Raw genomic sequence first — 21,002 nt, forward strand, 5'->3', positions numbered from 1 at the left:
TACCTTAAAAGAAAAAAATCCAGTAACTTCAGAACCCCATGACTCTAGAAACAGAAACGTAAAGAGAAGCACAAACTTTAGCAAAAGTCCCCCAGGAGTGAGAACTCCTTCTGTCACTATAAAGATTTATTATTAATGCGGTAAAACGTGACTCAGTATATAGAACGGACACATTCAGTGAAAAGGCTAAATGCAAGCACTGCAATTGCTCTAGCCACTAATATGTAAGGAATCTAAAACACATCCTTAATTTAACAATTAGCATCCAGAAAAGACCTTAAACCAAACACTGTAGCTATTTGGTCTGAACAACTGCACTGGATGAAGCAGGATTTTTTTCAAAAATGGTAGGAAATGTACAAAACATCCTACAGGTAGCTAAGTGATTAGAATTATTATGAGCTGAAGGACAACAGCTAGGTATCTCTGGGCCCCAACCACATACCGAGATAAACGGCAGGGGAAGGGAAGGGGAAAGTAGAAGAATACAGTAGAGGAATATTTTATTTATCCAAGTGTCAGTATGCATATCATTTGTGCTCCTGAGTTCAGCATTTACCTGAAAACACCCAAAGACTGACTAATCTGGAGAAGGGCAGGGAAGGACAACCCCCACAACCCCAAAAGCAACAACTCAAGCTGTGTTCTCCAAATACAGAGGTCTACAAACACGCATGTCAGAAACCTCAGTTTTCTGTAGGATCGTTGGTCTTCCCAGAAGCCTCAAGCTATTTTAGCAGTATAAAGACAGTATATTCAGCAATCTCTTTAGCCTTGCCTGCACCTTCAGTGAGTCCTCCATACTCCTATTTTCTCCTTCTGCATTTTTTTTTCTCTTTCAAAACCATTACTTGCTTTAGACTAATGCTAAGGGGAGACATTACTGCTATCTACAACTACCTAGTGGGAGGATACAGAGCAGACCAAACCAGACTCTTCTTGGCAGTACACAAAGATAGGACAAGAGGCAATGGGCACAAGTTTGAAAACAGGAACCCCTGAAGACATACTAGGGAAAAAAAAGTTTTAGCATGAGGGTGGACAAATAGTGCAACAGGTTGCCCAGCAAGGCTGCAAGTGGTCCAGCACTAAAGGTGTTTGAGACTCAGCTGGTCACAGCCCTGAACCACATGATCTAATTAGACGAGTTACAGGCAAGGGCTGGACTAAAAAAAAAAAAAAAAAAAAAAAACCTCTGGAGGTCTCTTGGAACCTAAATTGTTCTACACATCTTTGATTCAGTTCAGCTTGAAAATAAAAAGAAAAGAATTTGATCCTGGTTTCAGATTGAGGATGATCTTTCTTCCCACTTCATGTTACTCCCACATCCTCTATTCCAGTAGGTAGTAAATTGGGGTGCTGTAGGAAGGCAAGGGATTTTTTGTTTGTTTGTTTTTTAGACTTACATGCTAACTTCAGATTAAACTTTGCAAGCACTACAAAAACTAATTGTTTTCATTGAATTCATTACTTACAAAGCAAGATTTTGCCTTTCTTTAGAGACCCTCCCACTGAAATACATATCTATTTTTGAAAAAAAATCCTTTTCCTTTTATATTTTCATGTTTACATATAGTCTTCGGTTTATAATTAAAAAATAAATTTGAGACACTGCTAACTCACAAAAACTTAAAAATACTCAAGTTAAGTATCAGCCTTAGTTAAGTCTCCTCTGCATGCATCTTTTCTAACTCATTTAAATAAAAAATTTTCTTCACAGAACACCGCACAATGAAAAGATGAATCAGTAATGGAGGCTGTTGCATGTATAGGTATGTTTACCGCACCAGTCTTACTGGTAAGGAGATTAGAAGACACACAGTAAAGCAGGAGAACTGCAGGAAAAAAGATAATGGTTTCTCACGTAAAGCTACTATGGTTTCCACGAAGTCCACTCCTACAAGATACAGAGTAAATTAACATCTAAGTAAACTAAAAAATACAGTCATATGAGTATGAGTGTGGCCCTCAGCATACTGAAAGAGGCAGAATGCAAACTGATGGAAGTACACATCAGATAACACAGCTAGACTTCAGTGCCAATTTTGCATTGTGCAATAAGACTTTATACAACCCTTTGTCTTTGACAGCATTACTTACATATTCAGAACAGAGTTCTCATTCTTTCATGGCTGGAGTTATCTGAACCACATTTCCCCAGAAGCACGTGAAAAGACATCAATATTTATAAATAATTAATACGGCATGAGCAGCACAGCATGGGGAAGTTAACAGCTTTGTATTCTGTTCAAAGCCTGAATTACGTGCTAAAAACAAAGCATGGGGCCTGCTGACGGAAGGTGAAGATATCCTAAATAAATTACTTGTTCAGTGACTACCACGTATTTTTGTAAACTCAGTGGTGCCAAAGTCCTGTGGGGAGAGAATGATGACTGTACATATGTAGTCTGGTAAATGCAGAAGGGCCAAATTAAGCTGACACAGGCAATATTCAGAGGCTGATTTTCTGGGAGTTTGACTTTGCAATTTCTAACATTTTCCATTTGAAAACACATTTACATATCACATAGATAAAGCTCTCAGAAGCCAACTGTGAACAAACAGAAACTTGTGTTTAGGAAAAAACAAATCCTCGATTTTACAGCTGGATGAAAACTAGAAAATTCTGCCTAGGTATTAAAAACAAAGAGAGTTTCATTCAATCTGTCTACGTTTTCTGTTCTATTACTGGGTGAAGAGTACTCACAGACTTTGCAAAAACCCCATAGTTTTTGTCTCTTCCTATATAGTTCAAGCTCTGCGTACAGCCCTCCCAGCACAACCCTACACTAAAGCTTTAGTATGCAGAAATTTGTGAAAATCATATTCATCCACTAAACACAGTCCTAAATCTCTAAACAAACAACAGTTTTTTTTTGTTTTTGGTTTTGGTTTTTTTTTGAAGTGCTGCAGCACAGTCTCCATGCAATGTCTTTGCTATTGTAGATCACTGGCTCCTGAACCTATGTCCCAGAACAAAGGTACCTTTTTCCCAAAATATCATAGCAAACTGTATACAGAGACCTAGTGTAGTTCTCACCATGTCATCACTGTTAGCTCTCTCAGTTTTACACCAAGTCTCATTATATTTACTGTTTTCTTAACCTTGATTCCTGGGATTTAGGTGATTATGTGAAAATCTTAACTTTAATTAAAAAGTTTCTGTACATTCCAGTTACAGTGAAAAGCTGTAGTGAGAGAAAAATAAAGAAAGCTCTCCTGTACCCTAAAAAATCCCCAAGCCTCTAGAAAAAACAAAGCGCTCCAGTTTTCAAATTTTCGTAATTTTTAGCCAATATAACAATTTTGCAGACTAAGTTTTTGATTTTCAGATGCTGTGGTTGGCAACAGTATGCTACACACATTTTTTCCTATGGTATTTCTGAGACATCTATCAGTATCATTCTTAAGAAACTCCTCTATGCTAATATTATCATGTATTTGTGTAGTAGCTTTCAGAAAAATTCTGTTCATTATGTTCACACAGAATTAAGCAATGCTAAGCCTTGGAGAAAAAATACAAAACAGATGGCTGTCTCCTTACTGGTCTTTTACCATTTACGGCTGACACATCTGTGTGCTGTTACTTTGCCTACATACATACTTCTACTGATTACCACAAAAAATACTCATTTAAAGCTCCTTGACACAGCTTTGGAGATTTAAAATAGATTTCTGATACTATGGTATCAGCTTTCTGTTACTGGAAACATTTTCTTCCCATGTAAAAAAAGTTACAAGACTTATGTAATTGTTACATGAGTAGTAAGAAGCCACAGAACAAAGGAAACTCTAAACAGTTTGAAAACCTAGCAGTTCTGTTTATATTTAAGCTAAATTAGACCCAAAGCATTATAATGTAGTGTAATGCAATTCAATGTAAGCAATACAGGTAACCAAAGTTATGAAATTGTAAAAATATTGGCTAAATTAGGATTTCTTCAAAGGTATTATAACCCTGCTTAATCAATCTTGTCTTTTAGTGTCCAAAGGGTCAAAAAGGCTGCACATGGCACTAATAAATCAAGTAGAACTATCACATCTACAAACTGCTTTTTTTGGCTTAAACTGTAACATCTAACTTGCAAAATTTAGCTACTTATAATGGTCCTTTGCCAAAGCAAATTTAGCTCACCGAGAACACTAAGAATGGCTTTTTTCCTGGCAGCTCACCACCCTGAACTTGTGAATCTTTGAGACCAAGTTGTTTTTGCCCAGAATCTTCAGATCATGGTTTTTTTGCTTGATATTCCTACCTATTCATGACATTTTTCTCTTAGAGAAGATGCAATTCAACCGGCAGTGTCTTGAAACCACAACCTTTTAATACATGGAATAAAGTTACAGTAGATTAACTAAGCCTCATTAAATCAGCATGGACAAGAGAAAAGAATTATTCATACAACAAAAGAAAGTAAGTAATTACAACCCGTATTTATTCTTTTCTTATCATGGTTCAAACCATAACGGTTTTTCAGTTGATGATTCAAATCCTTAAAAATGTTCTGGATGACTGGTGTGTTATTTCCTCCCATTACTGATAGTAATACCTAAAACAAGCTCAGACAAAACAGCAAAGTTATTTGATTTACTTCTGTCCCAAGCACCATTCCTCACCAACAATGATATTAAAGAATGAATGGTTTTGTGATTTAAGTAATGAATGTCAGGGCCACTAATTCAGTTACTGCTATCCCTGGCATCCATTATCTCCAGATATGTGAAGAATCTTTCTTTACAGTGTTAAGGCATAAGAAAAGCTCCTGTCAAGTTCAGCTAAAAATTACTGCTCTCCTGGTGATACAGTACGTACTATCAGTCTCCTTTAAACATTTTCTTCTGATGTTGCCCAGAGGTCATGATTCAAAATTTGGGAATATTTAAGCAGATTTAGACAAGTGCAAATTGTTCCATTTCTCCATATTATCTAACTCCGCTGCCTTGAAACACTGATTCCTACAACATGGAGCATAATTTCCTTCAGTTTTGCCAGATGGTTTACAGCACAACTGGTTCAGAATAAGCAATTCCTTCACAGAGATCCAGACATACATGACAGAAATCAGTAACATTTCTCAAGACAACTGAAAGAAATAAAAACACACACATTCCCAGAATCAGGCAGCTCCGCCCTGCTAGGCTAATTATGTAGTTTGCAAGGGGATGAAATCAGCATTAATTAACAAATTTCTTGGCCTTTCATAGCTACACAGTCTTATGACAAGTAAGTTTGATCACCAAAGTAATATGTACCGTATTGTTTTCATCCTCCAATGGAATCCAATGGCATGAGACACTGCTGCCTAGATAAAAGTACTAAAAACGCCACTTGAGACCTCAAGGTCAGAAGCAGCATAGACAAGGCACTTCAGCTGGTCAGATAAGATTTTGTCTCTTTAGCATACAACAAAAATACGGTCAGAGGCTTTCAACTGAAAATCTGTTAGTCTCTATCAGAATTTTTACTGTAGCAGCTGAATGCTTTACTCAGGGGCATCTTTTTTGTTTTTAGGAAAAAGTCTGAAGAAAACTCATCCTGCAGCAACTTTTTGTAACAAAAGCATCAGCTCTACTGAGACTGCAGATTTTAACTAATCACAGCACTACTGAAAGACAGGGCAATGAGTTAAACCAAACTTCACACCAACACTTTTTAAAGCAAATCATCATTTTTTTCTTCTACTGGCTATACGATGAGGCAAGATTACCTTCAGCTAACACACAAATTATTGTCAGAATTAGTTAAAGAGCTGAAGCCTTCTCTAAACAGTAACTGCTGCTTTACATGCACTGCCTTGATTTCCCAACAAAGGAGTGGGCACCATTGTTGTGAGGAAACAGGCAATCACAGAGAGCACGTAACAGACACAGCTGGATTAAATCCAGCATTACTTATTCCACAAACCCTGCATATGTAAATACACTGGAAGAATGACAATGCACAGGTAATACTATAACCTAGTTTGGGGATGAAATGCAACGTTTCACCACAAGTATCCTTCCTTACCCTTTGGGGAGGATCCCCCCAACTTCCAAGGTGCCGCATCAAGGCCAAACACTCAGCACAACCGGAGGCTCCCGTGAGGTGCAGTTCTGAACAGCAAGAACCCACAACCCCTTCGGCACACCCATGAGATACGCTCCAACTATGCGGTACCGTGTTCAGGCGGCCCTTCTCCTGCCTTTGTAAATTAAACTTCACTCTTTAACATCTAAAAATTAAATTATGTGTTTACTGTGTGTTCTGGAAAACTGAGCTCAGTTATCGCTCTGGACTACAAACTTCTGAATGGGAAGTGTTACGAAAATTAGTCTAATAAATTTTAAGGGAAGTCTGGCAGCAAACCTTCAAAGGTACTTAAGTAAAACATGTCATTTTTGCCAAAAAAATCATAAATTTCATAGTTCCACATAAAGAATAAATGGACATAAAAGCCTGCAACAGATCTAATTATTGTGGATACAGTTAAACTATTTCAGCCAAATACTAAAAGGTGTTGGATTTTATGTTAATTATACACAGTCATTTCTCTGGATCACAACAACACATATAAATAAAGCAGCTTAAAAGCAATGAAATTTGCTTCAAGGAGATCTCACATGATCATGATTAATATAAAATATCTATCTTCAGCATCTACAATCCTATCAGCCTCGCAAAATTGTCATGACTTCACCGGCTCAGCCACAAAGTCCTATCTGTCTTTTGCCACAAAATAACGAAGATAATGAAAACATCAGCATTGAACATGGCCAGCTAAAAACCTTACTTGCTGCAGGCTAGCAGGTGAACAAAATTTTCCAGGGCTGAAATATAGAAAATAAAGTCCCCAATTCAAAAATGGACATATGCAAATGGTAAAGTTTATCCACAGGAGTAGTTCCACTGAAAGGCATATAGCCACTGTTACAAATAAAGTCAAATAGTGAAACATAAACTAGTAGCCTAATAACATATGATGTTATTCCTGTGTTTTCTTTGTAAAAATATGACACTGCCCAAAATTGGAAATGAAAGCGATACTCATGATTTTGCCTCAAGAATGTGACATTCCTGACATTCACAAGATTACAGTTGTAATCTGGACTTTTAACTACATCCACCAGTTTCTCTCCACAGTTTCCTTTCCAAATCAATTTTTTTGTAACCCAGTGATTTCCAAAAGCCCTGCAGTAACAAACACTATCTGTTTAACATCAGAAGTTGCTACCACAGTGGAATCACTGTGTTGATTTTGCAGCTTCCTTATCCAGCAACAATTCATCTCACCACATATGCACCAGTTTAATATGCACTCAGGCTTTTGCAAATGAAACCAAAACATTCTTCCCTTCATAGTAACAGTCAATAAAAATAGGCTCAGTATAGCAGCTGAATGGTGCAACACTACAGTGTATCCTGAGGGCCACATGGCATGCTTGTGTCTACTGCCTGCCTCTGCCATTTCTGATTCTCTTCAGCCATTATTTCTCTCTGAGCACAGACCTGGAAGAAAGCCTCTTGGACCAAAAGGTATTTATACAATCTGCTCACATCTGCTGAGTTACCTGGTCAACATGGGCACACTCTGGACAAACAACCCCACAGCAACAACTAATGGGGTTTTCCAGTAGCCTTCATGCATGACTACATATAATACTAAATGCAGAAATGGCATATAAAAACATCAAGCAAGAAGTAAAGATTCTAAGCCTGTGACAGGTCACAGATTCACAGTGCTCCGCCTGACTAGCCAATACAATGAAGAACATCAACAGTATCAATCGTTTTCTATTCTCAGTATTCTAAGTCATTAAAGACATTAACACCGTCCGAGTTTCAGGAGAGTAAAAGAATTCAAAGCTAGCTCCCCTCCGCTTTATTTATTTTTTTTAAACTGTGCAAGTGCTTGAAAATTCCATATGGATCTCTATTTCACTATTGTTATTTCAAACTCTAAATATTATCTGCCAGAGATCTTTCCTTGGCTTCCAGCCCGGGCAGAAAACTGGATTTTTTAGCTAATAAGGGTTGGGAGGTTTTACAAGACCATGGGGGTTTTCAAAATATTCTTGCATATTCGTAGCAGCCGAATTAATAGATCTTATGCCAGATGCAAGGTGGCGTTTTATGGATTACTTTAAAAAGGTACTAATGGTGGAACTTCCAGACATGCAAGCAGTTATCAAAATAAACCCATATTCTATTGTGATCACTAGTATATATTCATTCCTATAAAGCAGCTTGCATTTTTTCCAGAGAAAAATGCCCCATTGAAGTACTCTGCTTTTGATAATTGAAACTCCTCAGTCCTGATCAATCACAATTTGATAGTGCATATGCCCGTGCACGTGCGCGCACACACACACTCACACACACAATTTACATGGGATTCAGTTGTATTCTTTCACTCTCTCACAGATCAAAGCATTTCTGCTCAATTGGTACTTGCATTAACTCAAATCTCCTCTCACTGAATTTTTCCTTCAAAACTGTTTAAATAAATAAAAGTACAATTTTTGGAGTTTTCAAGTGGACTGCGCTGTTATTCCTATGCCTTACTAAAGCCATATAACTTACATACTTTCTATGCCCTCCTTGCTTTATACACTCCATAGGAAAGCCAGTAAAGTGATAACACCTTGGTGTTTGTGTAGGATTTCTAACTGTCTGAATGTACTGCCCCTCCTGAATAATGCTGCTAGCTCATATAAATGTCCTAGGACTCTAAATTGAAGACTCATAGTGTTATGAACAGTAAATCTACCACTGATGCTGAAGTCCAACACACTTTAAAACACTGACATATGTGAAAAGTGATACTAACAAAACAGCACAAAGAAATATTTAGACAAATGTCGGACTTGCCAGCAACTCAAAATGATCAGAAAAACAGAGCTAGAAACACTAAAATATATCAAATGCACTACACAGCAAACACCATACATGTTAATATCCTTCAAATCATACACAAAAAGGTTATTAAACAAGAGCGGAAAGTTTATCATTAAGCAAGACATGCTTTCCTTTATTTCTCACTGCAATTTTATAATGTTATCTGAATCTCAAAGTAGGGATTGACTCCAGGGAATTAGAGGAGTGTCTGGCTTTCTCAAATGCCTGCGAGGCAACAGTAAGGTAACCTGGCTATGTACTCATACCTCAGCTTTGAGGGACAGCTCAGAGGCTGGATTAGTCACTGGCAGATATGCTTTACCACACAGAAAAGAAGCCATCTCTCCAGTAATTGCAATGGTCAGAGGGTAAAAAAAACCCTGTATGTTGCCCATCTCACAAAGGCAAAGGCCAGTTCAAGTCTGAGTGCCCAGAAATAGGTAGAGCACAATGCCAGTATTCAGAAGGGTTGAGCACACACTGCTTTTCTGTCTGAAATTAAAGACCATTAGTTGAAAAGGTGCACCCCACCTCTATTTGCTGAACAGGGGCTGTATCTGAAGAAAGCAGGGGGATATCAGCACTGCTTTCCTGCGACATCTACCCAATAAAACAGTTCCTGGGGCCATCAGCAGCCAGACATGACTTGACAGGTATCTCAGAAGACCCTGTGACATACCAAGAAACAAGCTGCCACCAAGATGGTTTAATGCTGACAGTACTACTCATGGTTTTAAAACTGCTTAGAGTGCAGGGAGCAGGGCCAAACACAGCTGCGACACTGCCCCAAATCAGGTCCTGTCAGAATTACTTACACTTGTGTTTGATGCTGGGCAGTTTTGCTTACAGTGAAGACTTTTCAGAATGTCATCTTAAATTTAAAAACTGCACCCAGCCTTCACCATGGGAACCAGAACAATAACTAACCACATCTAGCTCCAAAAGCAGCTCTCCGATGTGACCACCGATAGCTAGACACTAACTTTTAAAATAAGTCTTAGCTTCTGGTGAACATATTCAGAAGAACTTGCACAGCCTTTACTGAATTTCTCCTGCTGTGCTCTTTGTTGGACCAATTTTCAAAAATAATGCAAGCACTGATTGCTGATGTCCCACTTGTTAGCTTGCTTCTGACACATAAAAAATGAGTTAACGGGAAAAATTCAGAAGCGATGAGTATTTGCTAAGGGGAGAACCCTTGGCAAATATTCTAACTTGTCTCCCTCCTACCCCCATGGACTGTTTCAAAAAGAAATGCATACAAAATGTAGTTGTTCTTTGTGCAACCACTGACTATGTGAACTTTCTGTAAAATATAAAAGTACAACTAAAACAACTCTAGGTGGAACAACACAACCTTAGCTATGCAACAGTTATTGACCACTCTGTTTGATGACACCTATTATTATGAATTTCTCATGTATGTTATACGTATATGAACTCATACCAAGAAGGTGAACAGACACCATGTAGGGGCATGCATGTCTGAGAATGAGAACATTTCTTACTACATGGAGTGAAGTAAGCATTATCCTCACAAAATTCTGAGCTAAATTATTCATAATTTCATCATTCATAACATAATAGCTTTGCGCTATCTTGCAATTGCAACTTAAATTACAAAGCAAAATGTACTTTGGCGCAAAACTGATCTTGTTGTGGTATCATGACTATTACCTTTCAGGTACTGATTTGCAAACTGATTTGTAATATCTAATCCAAGTTTGCTAAATTTGCTGAGTTTGGTTTTGTGGTTTTCTTTTTAAAGCCACTTCAGGAACAAATCCTGGATACTTTTCTAATGAATATATTCCTAAATAATGGTACATTCTCTGTTCAGCAGGGCTACTATATCCGTCAGTATAAGCTTACCACAGTATGTGGTATGACATTTGACTACATTTTATAGCATGTAATTATGCCAGAACGTGCTTACTGAAGAAATATCTTCCTAGCTTCAGGCAACAAAGTGGGTTAATATCATGAAGCATGAACAGACCTGATTCAAGTGGTTCATGTATAGCATGAGCTTTTTTTTTTATTTTTACTTTAATTACTCTCTACACAATGCAGCAACACTTTCACTTTTTTCCTCTTCCCATAACTACATATGTAGGATATGTCCTGCAGTGATCTATCTGTAAAATGTACGCCTTCTCCTGAAATGTTTAGAAACCCAAACATAATCAAATAGTTCAAATTGTTTCTTCCAGCATACAGTATTACCTATACTATGTTGCTTAGTCACACGGTTTCATTAGGCTCTCCGGATATATAGCTGGTGAAATGTAGAAGACCCCATGTTCTGTGAAACGCTGTAGACTTTCATTAACCAGGCTGCCCAGCTCTTTCTCCAAAACTGTTAACAGTTGTGCAAATCCACAGGCATCTGGTGGTTTTCTAGGCTTTTTATACACTTCTCTAAAAATATTATTGACCTTCTAACTAGTATGCAGGCACTGACTTGAGCCATACTGAGCTTGAATTACTAATAAGTACAGTCCCAAAGACTAGAAAAGTGGCAGACGTCCTTTACACTCATACAGTGTGATGGACCATGCTGGCACTCCCACTGAAGACCCCTCTCTTCCACAAAACAGGATGTCAAGGTTCAAATAAACCAGAGCCCAGACCAGCAAGTTCTGCTTGTCTATCGGAGTCAGGTACCTTACTCTCTCCATAACAGCAGCTTGCAGAACTACAAAATTCTGATTTTTTTTCTTTTCTTCTTCTTTTTTTTTTTTGCTTTAGTACAGAATTAATGCACCCCTTAGGTCCCTCAGGTCAACTGCAGATGAGTTATAAACAGCAGTGACAGTGGATTTGTGTCATCCTATGAAAACCACACAGAAGCACAGATTATACTACTGATTATGGGCTAGAGGCTGCAGAATCACAGCAAAGAGGGAAAGGCATGCTAACTACTAAATAATATCTAATATTATGTGTTATCTAGTTCTAAGCACCTGTTCATATCCTTTACATATCAGTTATCTGCAGGTTGCTAGGTAGCACACACATCTGTAGTGTCTGCATTTGTAAAACTTCTGTTATGTTGCAGTTGCTTTCCTTAATTCTTTTGTCTTTCAAGAAGAATGGAGAACTGATGATGCCAGTAGGAGTACAGGTGCCTTTTCACAGGACCAGTCTGAACAAATGGGAAACTCTGAAAATGAACTCTATGGTAATTAGCCTGCTATGCTGAGGGTAGGTGGTGAATCTTATAGTGCTCACATAACTCAAAAGAAGCTGAATCTTCTCTCTTAAGACATTAAAAATTAATTCACCCCAAGGCTGACAAGTATGAGAACTTTCATATTTAAAAGAAAGTTTATTTAGAAGTACTGAAGCCAGTGGCAACATGGTTTTAGACTGAAAACACCATCCCAACCACATTACCACCAGTGCCATGCTATAACATGGGCCTGCTCCATCACATACCTTCCACATTTTACAGGCTTTGCATGCACTAAGGGAATGGTCATTAAAAGGCCACTTTAGAAAGAAAATAAAGACTTTCTCCCAGTGTGAAAAGCTTCTATCAAGTAAACACCTAATGCTGATGCCTACCCACAGCAGGCTATTCACTGCACGTTCCAGACAGTTTAAATAGGGCTGTGTATATTGTGGCAGTAATGGAGGCACATAACTAACAGTGGAAAAATGAGAAAATTCAACAAACATAGTTGAAAAGACTTTCTCGCTTACCACCTCTACGTGTAAGTATAAACGAAGGCATCAAAACAACCCCCTTCTCTTCAAAAGACTCCTCTTCCCACCCCTTCTGTATTTATCTGTCTATAAAAGATGCTTCTGAAAACTGAAATCTGCCTAGGGAGTAATTAAAATCCTAATCATCAAAAGCAAATTATGCCTGAAACAGATGAGCAGGCATGGCTGAAAAATACTTTCAGGAAAGCAAACTTTATGGAAGATCCATTTTCCTCTTGGGTAACTTGATCATTTTACACTGATTTTCCTCACCAGAGTGAAGACTCTGGGGCCTTCCCTCTCTCTCTCCCCAAGTTCTTATCAGTTATAGAGCTGTCCTTCTTAGCAGAAGATTGAGCTCATTTGACTCTGGTATGCCCTTTTTACACGCCTGCATTTACTGAATACTCTGAATTACTTTGACCCTTTCCCGAAGTTCTGTAATTCCTGAATACAAAGCCTAAGGCATGAAATACAAGCATTTCAACAGATTTCCTTCACTCTCACAAAAAGGATGTAATGCAAAAAGAACAAAATCGAAAGGGCAGTATTATTTGTAACCATCTTCCATGCACTCACTAGTCATAATTTTGACAGATTTATATACTAAGTACACTTGAGCAGTCAATACAATTTAAGCAGAATATGCATAAGTTTAAACAGTCAGCAATTAACATGGTTGAGCATGAACAATTTGCCAGTATACAGGAGAAGGGGAAAGGAAAATACAAATATGATACACAATCCCAAGGACTGGGAATACTCAGTGCATATGAAGAAAAAGCAAACATCACTTACTTCAGATTTGGAGGATACATTTTCCTCCATATCAGAATCATTGGGATCCACAATATCATCAAAAGGTGGAAGAGTAGACGTCTTCTTTTCCAGTGTATCATTTTCTATTTTGACTTTCCCCATCTTGAGTTGAGATCTATCCTTTGCTTGTTTTTTGTCAGCTGAACAAGTAAGAATCAGTGGTGGAGCACTAGAAAAACTTTTAAATAAAGACTCTGAGCTACTTTTTTTTCTTTTTTTGGCAGAAAGTTCATCAGAATCCACAACAGAGGGCCTTTTTGTAGGGGCCTTCTTTTCTTGCTGCTGACCACTGGTTATGGTAAGGATGGGAGTATTTTCAGATTTTGGCTCCTTGGACATGGGTTTGGGTTCCTTGAAGGCCATCTTAGGAACTATTTTTTCATCTTTCAGTGGTTTGTTTTCTTTGGGTTTCTTAGAGGATTCTTTGGAAGATTTGTTGTGTTCCCTGGAAGGTTCTTTGAAGGCACTTTTATGTTCTTTTGAGTCTTTAGAAGATTTTTCCTTGTGCTCCTTTATTAACTTATGGGGCTTTGAAAAACTGTTACTACTGCTGCTGCTACTTGTGTTAATAGTCTTAGTTGGGTCCTGCAAAAAGGGGACATAAAACTTTACTTAGCAACAATCAAAACAACAAAAAACTCCAAGGCACAATATGGAACCAGTATTAAAATTAAAAACCTGGACTAGAAACTGCAAATGATTCTATAATAACCAAAACACACGATACACAAGCCATCATTGTGGTCAGCTCATCTGTTGCAAAGCAGTGGAACACGAGCAGCTACCATTGTTTGTCCATGTTTCCAAGAAAAGGATTGATTTGTATCTTAAGAACCAAACATGACTTAGTTTAGGAAATGTTAATCGATGTCTATTAAATAATCAGAAGGAAAAAAAATTGTAAGAAAAGATCAGCACAGGAACCTACATACTGCCAGAGACAATTAGTTCAGGATTAGGGCAAAACATTTAATTTCAGGCAAAGCCTGACTTCTCAGCCACGACCTTGTTCCTCATTCACAGTGACAACTCTGGGTCCAGTCCAGCTATGGAGAACTTGATTGATACATCTCAAGAACCAGCATCTCTTTACTGAGAAAACTTCCTCTGCTGAAAAAGCTTTCCTCCCCCGCACCGCCCATCCCTTGCTGCTTTCTATTCTGACTATTTCATTACATGTTTTAATTCAACTGTTAGAGGTGAAAAGGGTTTCCTGAGGGCATGATGACAAACATCCTGAAGATATGCAAAAGCAGAAAGAGCAGAACAGTATCACTCCTTGCTCAGTTATTTCTCTGGTAAAATGTTAAAGATTAAAGAGAGGGAAAATAGTGATTTGTAACTAGAATTGGCAACAAGGGAACTGAACTATTTGGGGCAGGTTTTACGGGATCCTTTCTTCTGAGAATTAACCTTCATGTTCTCTGATCCTCAGTGTGCCTTCATTGAATTTTCAAAGGATAAAATACCCCGAGCACCACCCAATTCCATTGAAACTGCTTGCAGTGGCTGCTCAGCATCTCAAAAATACCTAGTAGCCTGACTAAATACTAAACCTATGTAGTAACTTCCTCCAAAAATAAGGTTGTTTTCACACTACTTGCAATCTACAAAATGACAATTTCAATTTACAGGAATCTATGCTCAACAAGTTTAGGTTGTTTACTTCCTTACAGGCAGACTATAAAAATGTCTACCTATATATTGCTAGGTTTCAGAGCAGCTTTTTGGAAGAAATGCTTAAGCAAAGACATTGTATATGCCCATTGATTTCCTTTCCCTCTACCATTTAAGCTGCTGTTCTAGGTATAAAAACCAAGATCCTGGAACTCTGGGAAGATCAAGTATGATTTTTTTTCTTATTTATATATTGCAAAATTTGTAAAAATCCTAAGTACAGATTTATATAGAACAAGATTTCATTAAGAATGCCCAGGTAAAGTAATAGCAGAAAGAACTTGAACTGACCCCCTGGAGAATACAAAAAATAAAAAATAAAAAAATTGAAGCTTTATTCCTGCTGGAAACGCCTAAGGCCGCTAGCCCATACACCCAGGAATTTACCACTCTGAGCGCAGGATCTGTCCTGACCAACTGCTACAGTCCACGATAGCATCTAAACCTCCAACCCTCAAGTGATCGAACTCATGATAACAGGAAGAACACAAATAGCTTTAATGAAACTATATGGACTACAGCCATTCCAGTATGGCAAGTATTTCCAGGCCCATGCCTTACTCGCTGGCAACTATACATATTATAGCTGAATAATTTTTAATTACTCTCCCTCAGGACAAAAAAAGATTTACACTATTTATCAGACGTTGGAATGAAAGTAGTTAACCGTGTCCCAATACACATAGTGTTAGTGTTTTAGAATTAAAATTGCATTGAAATTCTGAAGTTGAATGAGTGCATGATGAACAAGGATTTACAAGTGTTTTTCCACTACAGTTTTTAGGCAAAGAAAGCATTACTGAAAATGGGTAACTACTGAAAAGAATGTTTATCCAATTAAATATTAAAAAGGCACTTCTGGTTTGACTTTCAATAATACTGGTTAGTAGTCCAAGTCCTTTGCAGGGTGCAGAACAAAGTAGTACCAATGATCCTCTAGTCTGTTTAAGATCAGATATCCTCTCATCTGTATGAAATTCATGTACAAATACCTAGCTCTATTTATTTTTCAGCAATCTGCACCAATGTTTACCCACCATTCTACAGTGATAAGAATCTGCTGTTCTGTTTCAACCCTCCGGGATATATGCAGATTTGGTTTTTCTGGCTGTCTAACATTGCCACATATTTACAGAACAGCAGAGGGGAAAATATATTAAGCTTTTCTTCCCCCATACCTAATCACTGTTTTAACCACAATATAAACGGGAGAGCAGCAGTGCACTGCAAATTAAAGGAACAAAGCAAGACATGCAAGCCACAACCTCCAAAAGGAATGACTAATTTTATAAGTACAATCTGTAGAACAGCTCTGAAAAAACTCAAAAGCAAAAAAACAAACCAAGACATGATGAACTTGTTAAATGGAAGTTGTGTCAACAAGATGAGAAATTAAGAAAGGGAATATACCCAATTATGCGCTGCTTATTAACCAAATTAGCAGATCATGTCTATTTAAGACTTGTATAATCTGGATGCTGTAAAACCTGGATGTTTTAAACAATCATATGTACAGAAAGAGCAGTCTCCATTCTCCTTCCTATCAACAGGGGAAAAATTAATTAAAAATAATTACTTTGAACTGGCTTTTTCTTTTAAAAGTTACCTTAACTAATTAGTGAAACAATTGAATTTTCACACACATATTGAGTGAGTTATTTGATTGTGGGTTTTTTGTTCAGCTACATTTCTTGTGTCAGTACTACAAGTAGATTTTCAAGTCAGATTTGGAAATCTATATATGTACCAACATTAACAATCGGCAGAAGCATCAATCCAGCACCCAAAACACAAGTAAACAATCAAGCTTAAATCTTGGAAGAGAAGTGAGGATGAAAGAGGATTGGCCCAAAAGTCAAATATATACAGTATGGATTAACTTAAAAAAGCAATCCTAATTTGTTTCAGGCTTCTGGGGATACCATACAGAATTGGTAGAAAGGAAAAATGTTCCACCAACAACCTACAAGAAAATGCTCACTCTTCAAAAGTGAAATACTCTGTGGAAACATCAATTTGGAAAGTCACATGGAAGGAAACACCAAAGCTTTTTTTTTTTTTTTTTTAATTATTATATATAAAGTTACTTTAAATGTTGGGAGGGTAAAAAAAAAGAAAAAAAGAGACAAACTAAATCATTGCAAAATAATTTGAGAAAAATTTCTAACATATAAATTTAAATCTTTACCACACTTATGCAAAGTATGACTGTGATCAACAAGCCAAAATGCAGTTTTTGGCTAGCCTACGCTACATGCACTTTTCTTCGTGGCTCTCTGCCACAAGGTTAATTTTGAAATTTACCTAGTCAGCTATCAGATTAATATACACTCTACTAACATTCCACACTAATGAAAGATAAATGACTTTGAATGCAAAGCTGTCAATAAAAGCTATTATTCTCTTAAATGATGAACAATATTCTGAAGATATTTGAATGTCTGAATATAAGGCACTTCCTTGTTTCCTAGGCCACTAATTAAAAACAAAAATAAAAATGCATTAATCATTCCTTGCACTGGATTACTTTAGTCAAGACTCCTTACCTGGTTTAAAAAAAAGCGGCCACATATTTTGCTTTATGCAAGACCAATCCCAAAGGCATGTCCTATGAACTCATTATTAATGCTTTCCTTCTATCTTCAGATCTTGTTCTATCATGCCAGAGCCAAAAGTGCTGCTCTAGGCAGGTACAGGTTATTTGTCATTCATAAACAAGATGGAGTCCTCATATTTTTTATCATTCTCCTTACCACGAATTTTAAAACCCTCCAAAGGGAAAGGCTCATTTTAGTTGCTCTCCAACAGATGAGAGCTGTGAAATAGGCCCTGGAAGGCAGTATTATCAAAACCACTGTGAACTGGAGACCTTTTTTTTTTCTTTTCTTTTCTTTTCTTCTTCTTTTTTTTTTTTTTTTTTTTTTTTACTTTTAAAATCAGATTTCCTCCCTTATTCCAGAATATGGAAGCTGATGTTTTCATAGAAATAATAGTATAAATATATGATATTTACTGTGACATTTAATACCATGGTTTTTTTTAAGATCTGTTCCTTAAGATGGCCAAACCCTTGCTTTTATGGATACATTCATTCTCTAGGTAAATGCAGTAGCTTTTCTCACTTCCTAATCTTCTTCAATGACCCTAAAAGAAGCCACCAAAGACACAGAGGAAACAGTATGAGGCACTTAATTTTAAAAACATAAAAAACCCAATCATAGCCACCAATTAAACTCTATCAGTGCAATGATGAATGTAAAGTGCTGGTGGGGATGAACTGTGGGTAAATTTTCACATCATGTACTGCATAGACCTTAATGTAAATCAGAATGTATGCTGACAAATTTGTGTTCTTCCCCACCTTAAGAACTGTTGTGCAGAATAAGAGTGAATTACATATTTCTTTTATGTGACATATCAAATGGTCTTTTTTCAAGTTGCATATGCAATACAGAGACTGTGGGTTTTGACAGGTGCTGTATTTACGTATCATAGCTTATATTTGTCTATTCATCAAATATTATTTGAAGTAACCCAAGTGGACGTTATACTTTGATATATTGCATAACAAACATCAAAAGAATAATATAGAAGATTATAGGCATGTTAAAATATCTGTAGAGGTATTCTTTTATTAATCCAAGTAACAGCAAGCACACATATGTCAAGATACACAACCCCTTTGATGGAGCAGTACTAACAGGCCTTTAAAAATAAATAATTCAGAAAGCATGATAAAAATCTAAGATCTTCTCAACCCAGAAAAATGGTGTTGCTCAACAGGTAATGTATTTGCAGATTAAACCAATTCTGGAACCACAAGAAAAAGAATGGTGTTGAATTCTCTACACATCTTTCAGGGCTGAATTTTGACTTCCTGCTACAAAATGTAACTCTCAATTTGGTCAAATGTTGCTTCAGGATAACCAATGTCAAAAATCTCCAAATACTCACAGACATTCTGAGGCTAGTTAGAAAATGACGCAATTTTGCTGAGTTCATTAAGTGGTTCGTTAAGTTTGATTAAGTCATTAAACTGAAAACACTGGCATGGCCATGCCCATCTACTGTATTTTTGTGTTTAGACTAAAAATTTAGGATTGGGGGTCATAAAAACATGCATTATTTTCACTTGTAATAAAAAAGTAATTTCTTCAAATGTGACGCTTATTGAGATAATGTGGTCATGTAAAGCCAATGGAATGGAATTAGTTTCCAATATGCCTCCTGCTCTCGGTAGGAAAAGAGGAGGAGGTATCAAAGGAATTACTTGCTCGTGGGAATTTAGATTTCTAACAAATACAAGTATGTTTAGTATTCAACTGCAAAATGCTAATTGATTTAGATAGAAAAAAAAGCATTTTAAAAGTCTCCATAAATATAGTGTTATTTCACTTTTTAATTGCACACTGGAGATGAATTCACCCACTTACATAGTTCTTCTCACACATAATTACTATAGCCCACATTCCCAAAGCTTTCCACACTTCAGGAAACTTCTTACTTGTCCAGCCCACTGGACTATTATGACCAATGACAGCTGGAGAAAAAGAAGCAGTGTAGACTCAGCGGTTGGAGAGAGCCAGAAGAAGCAGCATAAAGCACTTCCTTCTGGTCAGACATAGGAGTAACAACTTGAAGTTAACTTCATTTCTTTGCAACTGACAGTATATATTATTCCAAAAGACTGGACAAGAGTTCACTGTCTGAACAGGGTTTAGGAAACAAAATCCCAGTTACCATTTGTTCATTAAAAGAATTACTAGGGAGACTCAAAACTTACCATGGAGTACAGTAGTAGCTGGAGCACTAGTGTAGGACTTTGTATCACTTCTGCACTTCCCTGAACCTTTCTGTAGCAATCTGGGCTGCCTGATTTAGGCCAAGCCTCCACATGCCTGCACTGGAAAGCAGGACAAGGCACAGGGGCAACCACATTACAGCTACATCCAAAGAAGGGGTTCAGAGACCAACTTTGATGGTTGCAGTAACTGCATTACAGACCGTAAGGCACTCGGATACAATGCAAATCAGGCAGTGACACACTAAAGAGAACTTCTCTATATACTTTTTGTCATGATACCTTCTCATCAATGCATACACCTAGGCATAACCATAGTTCACTACCTGACAGTTCTTTCAAGATAAAAGATTGGGCATTTTTCCAGGAGATAACATTTTGTACAGTTACAGAACATGAAAGTTATTGCTAAAAATAAGTATTGTTTTTGCAACACACAAAATCAGATGCCAATAAGATTAGGTGACATATTTCAAGCTGGCAGATGCTACAAAAGGAAGAATCAAAACCCAAAAGATTTTTAAAATAGAATGGAGAAAAGGCTTATATGCTAATTCATTTATGAAGCAAGCAGTTGTGTTGTATCTGTTTCTCATTTTAATACTAATGGCATACTTTTTATTTCTCTACATGATTAATTCATTTCAACAAACTGAAGTTGTTCTTTGCTGTTTTGGAAAGGTTGATTTATATTTCTCAGAAGTTTCACTGGAATACACCTTTTCATCATTTTCTGTCTCTGTGCATTAAATTTGATGTCCTAAAAATTGATGGCATATTGTTATCTCTGAAACACTTAGTAAAGAATAAATCCCTGAACTTTAAATATAACTAAAACCCCTAGAGAATACCATCTTTCTTTCAAGTTTCTCTCTACACAGTTATCTTAGAAAGCATTCATTTAAAAATATTTAACAAATCAAACAAGTATTTTAGTATTTTCTCAAATTCTATAAATTTCTGTAGATCTCAGTAAATCCTTTTCTGGCCAAATAACGCAGTTCCCTCCCTTTTCCTCCCCCAAACTGTCTAATACTAAAACAGACAACTAGATTTACTTTTGAGAGAGAAGGAAAACAGTGTATTTTCAAAAACCAAATAAATAACTCCTTAATTGGC

The 21,002-nt window shown here is 37.0% G+C and overlaps 1 protein-coding gene across 3 annotated transcripts in view; it reads right to left on the minus strand.

The window, feature by feature from the left end:
* The window catches only part of MLLT3 (MLLT3 super elongation complex subunit), a 145,298-nt gene that overhangs the window by 27,344 nt on the left and 96,952 nt on the right, over window positions 1-21,002 (minus strand). For all 3 annotated transcript variants that reach the window (XM_064502491.1, XM_064502489.1, XM_064502490.1), the window contains one exon: window positions 13,385-13,990. In XM_064502491.1, coding sequence (XP_064358561.1) covers window positions 13,385-13,990 — 606 coding nt within the window. The remainder of the gene's footprint in view (window positions 1-13,384; window positions 13,991-21,002) is intronic.

This window comes from Dromaius novaehollandiae, chromosome Z, assembly GCF_036370855.1.
Source record: "Dromaius novaehollandiae isolate bDroNov1 chromosome Z, bDroNov1.hap1, whole genome shotgun sequence".
In the NCBI taxonomy this organism is placed as follows: Eukaryota; Metazoa; Chordata; class Aves; order Casuariiformes; family Dromaiidae; genus Dromaius; species Dromaius novaehollandiae.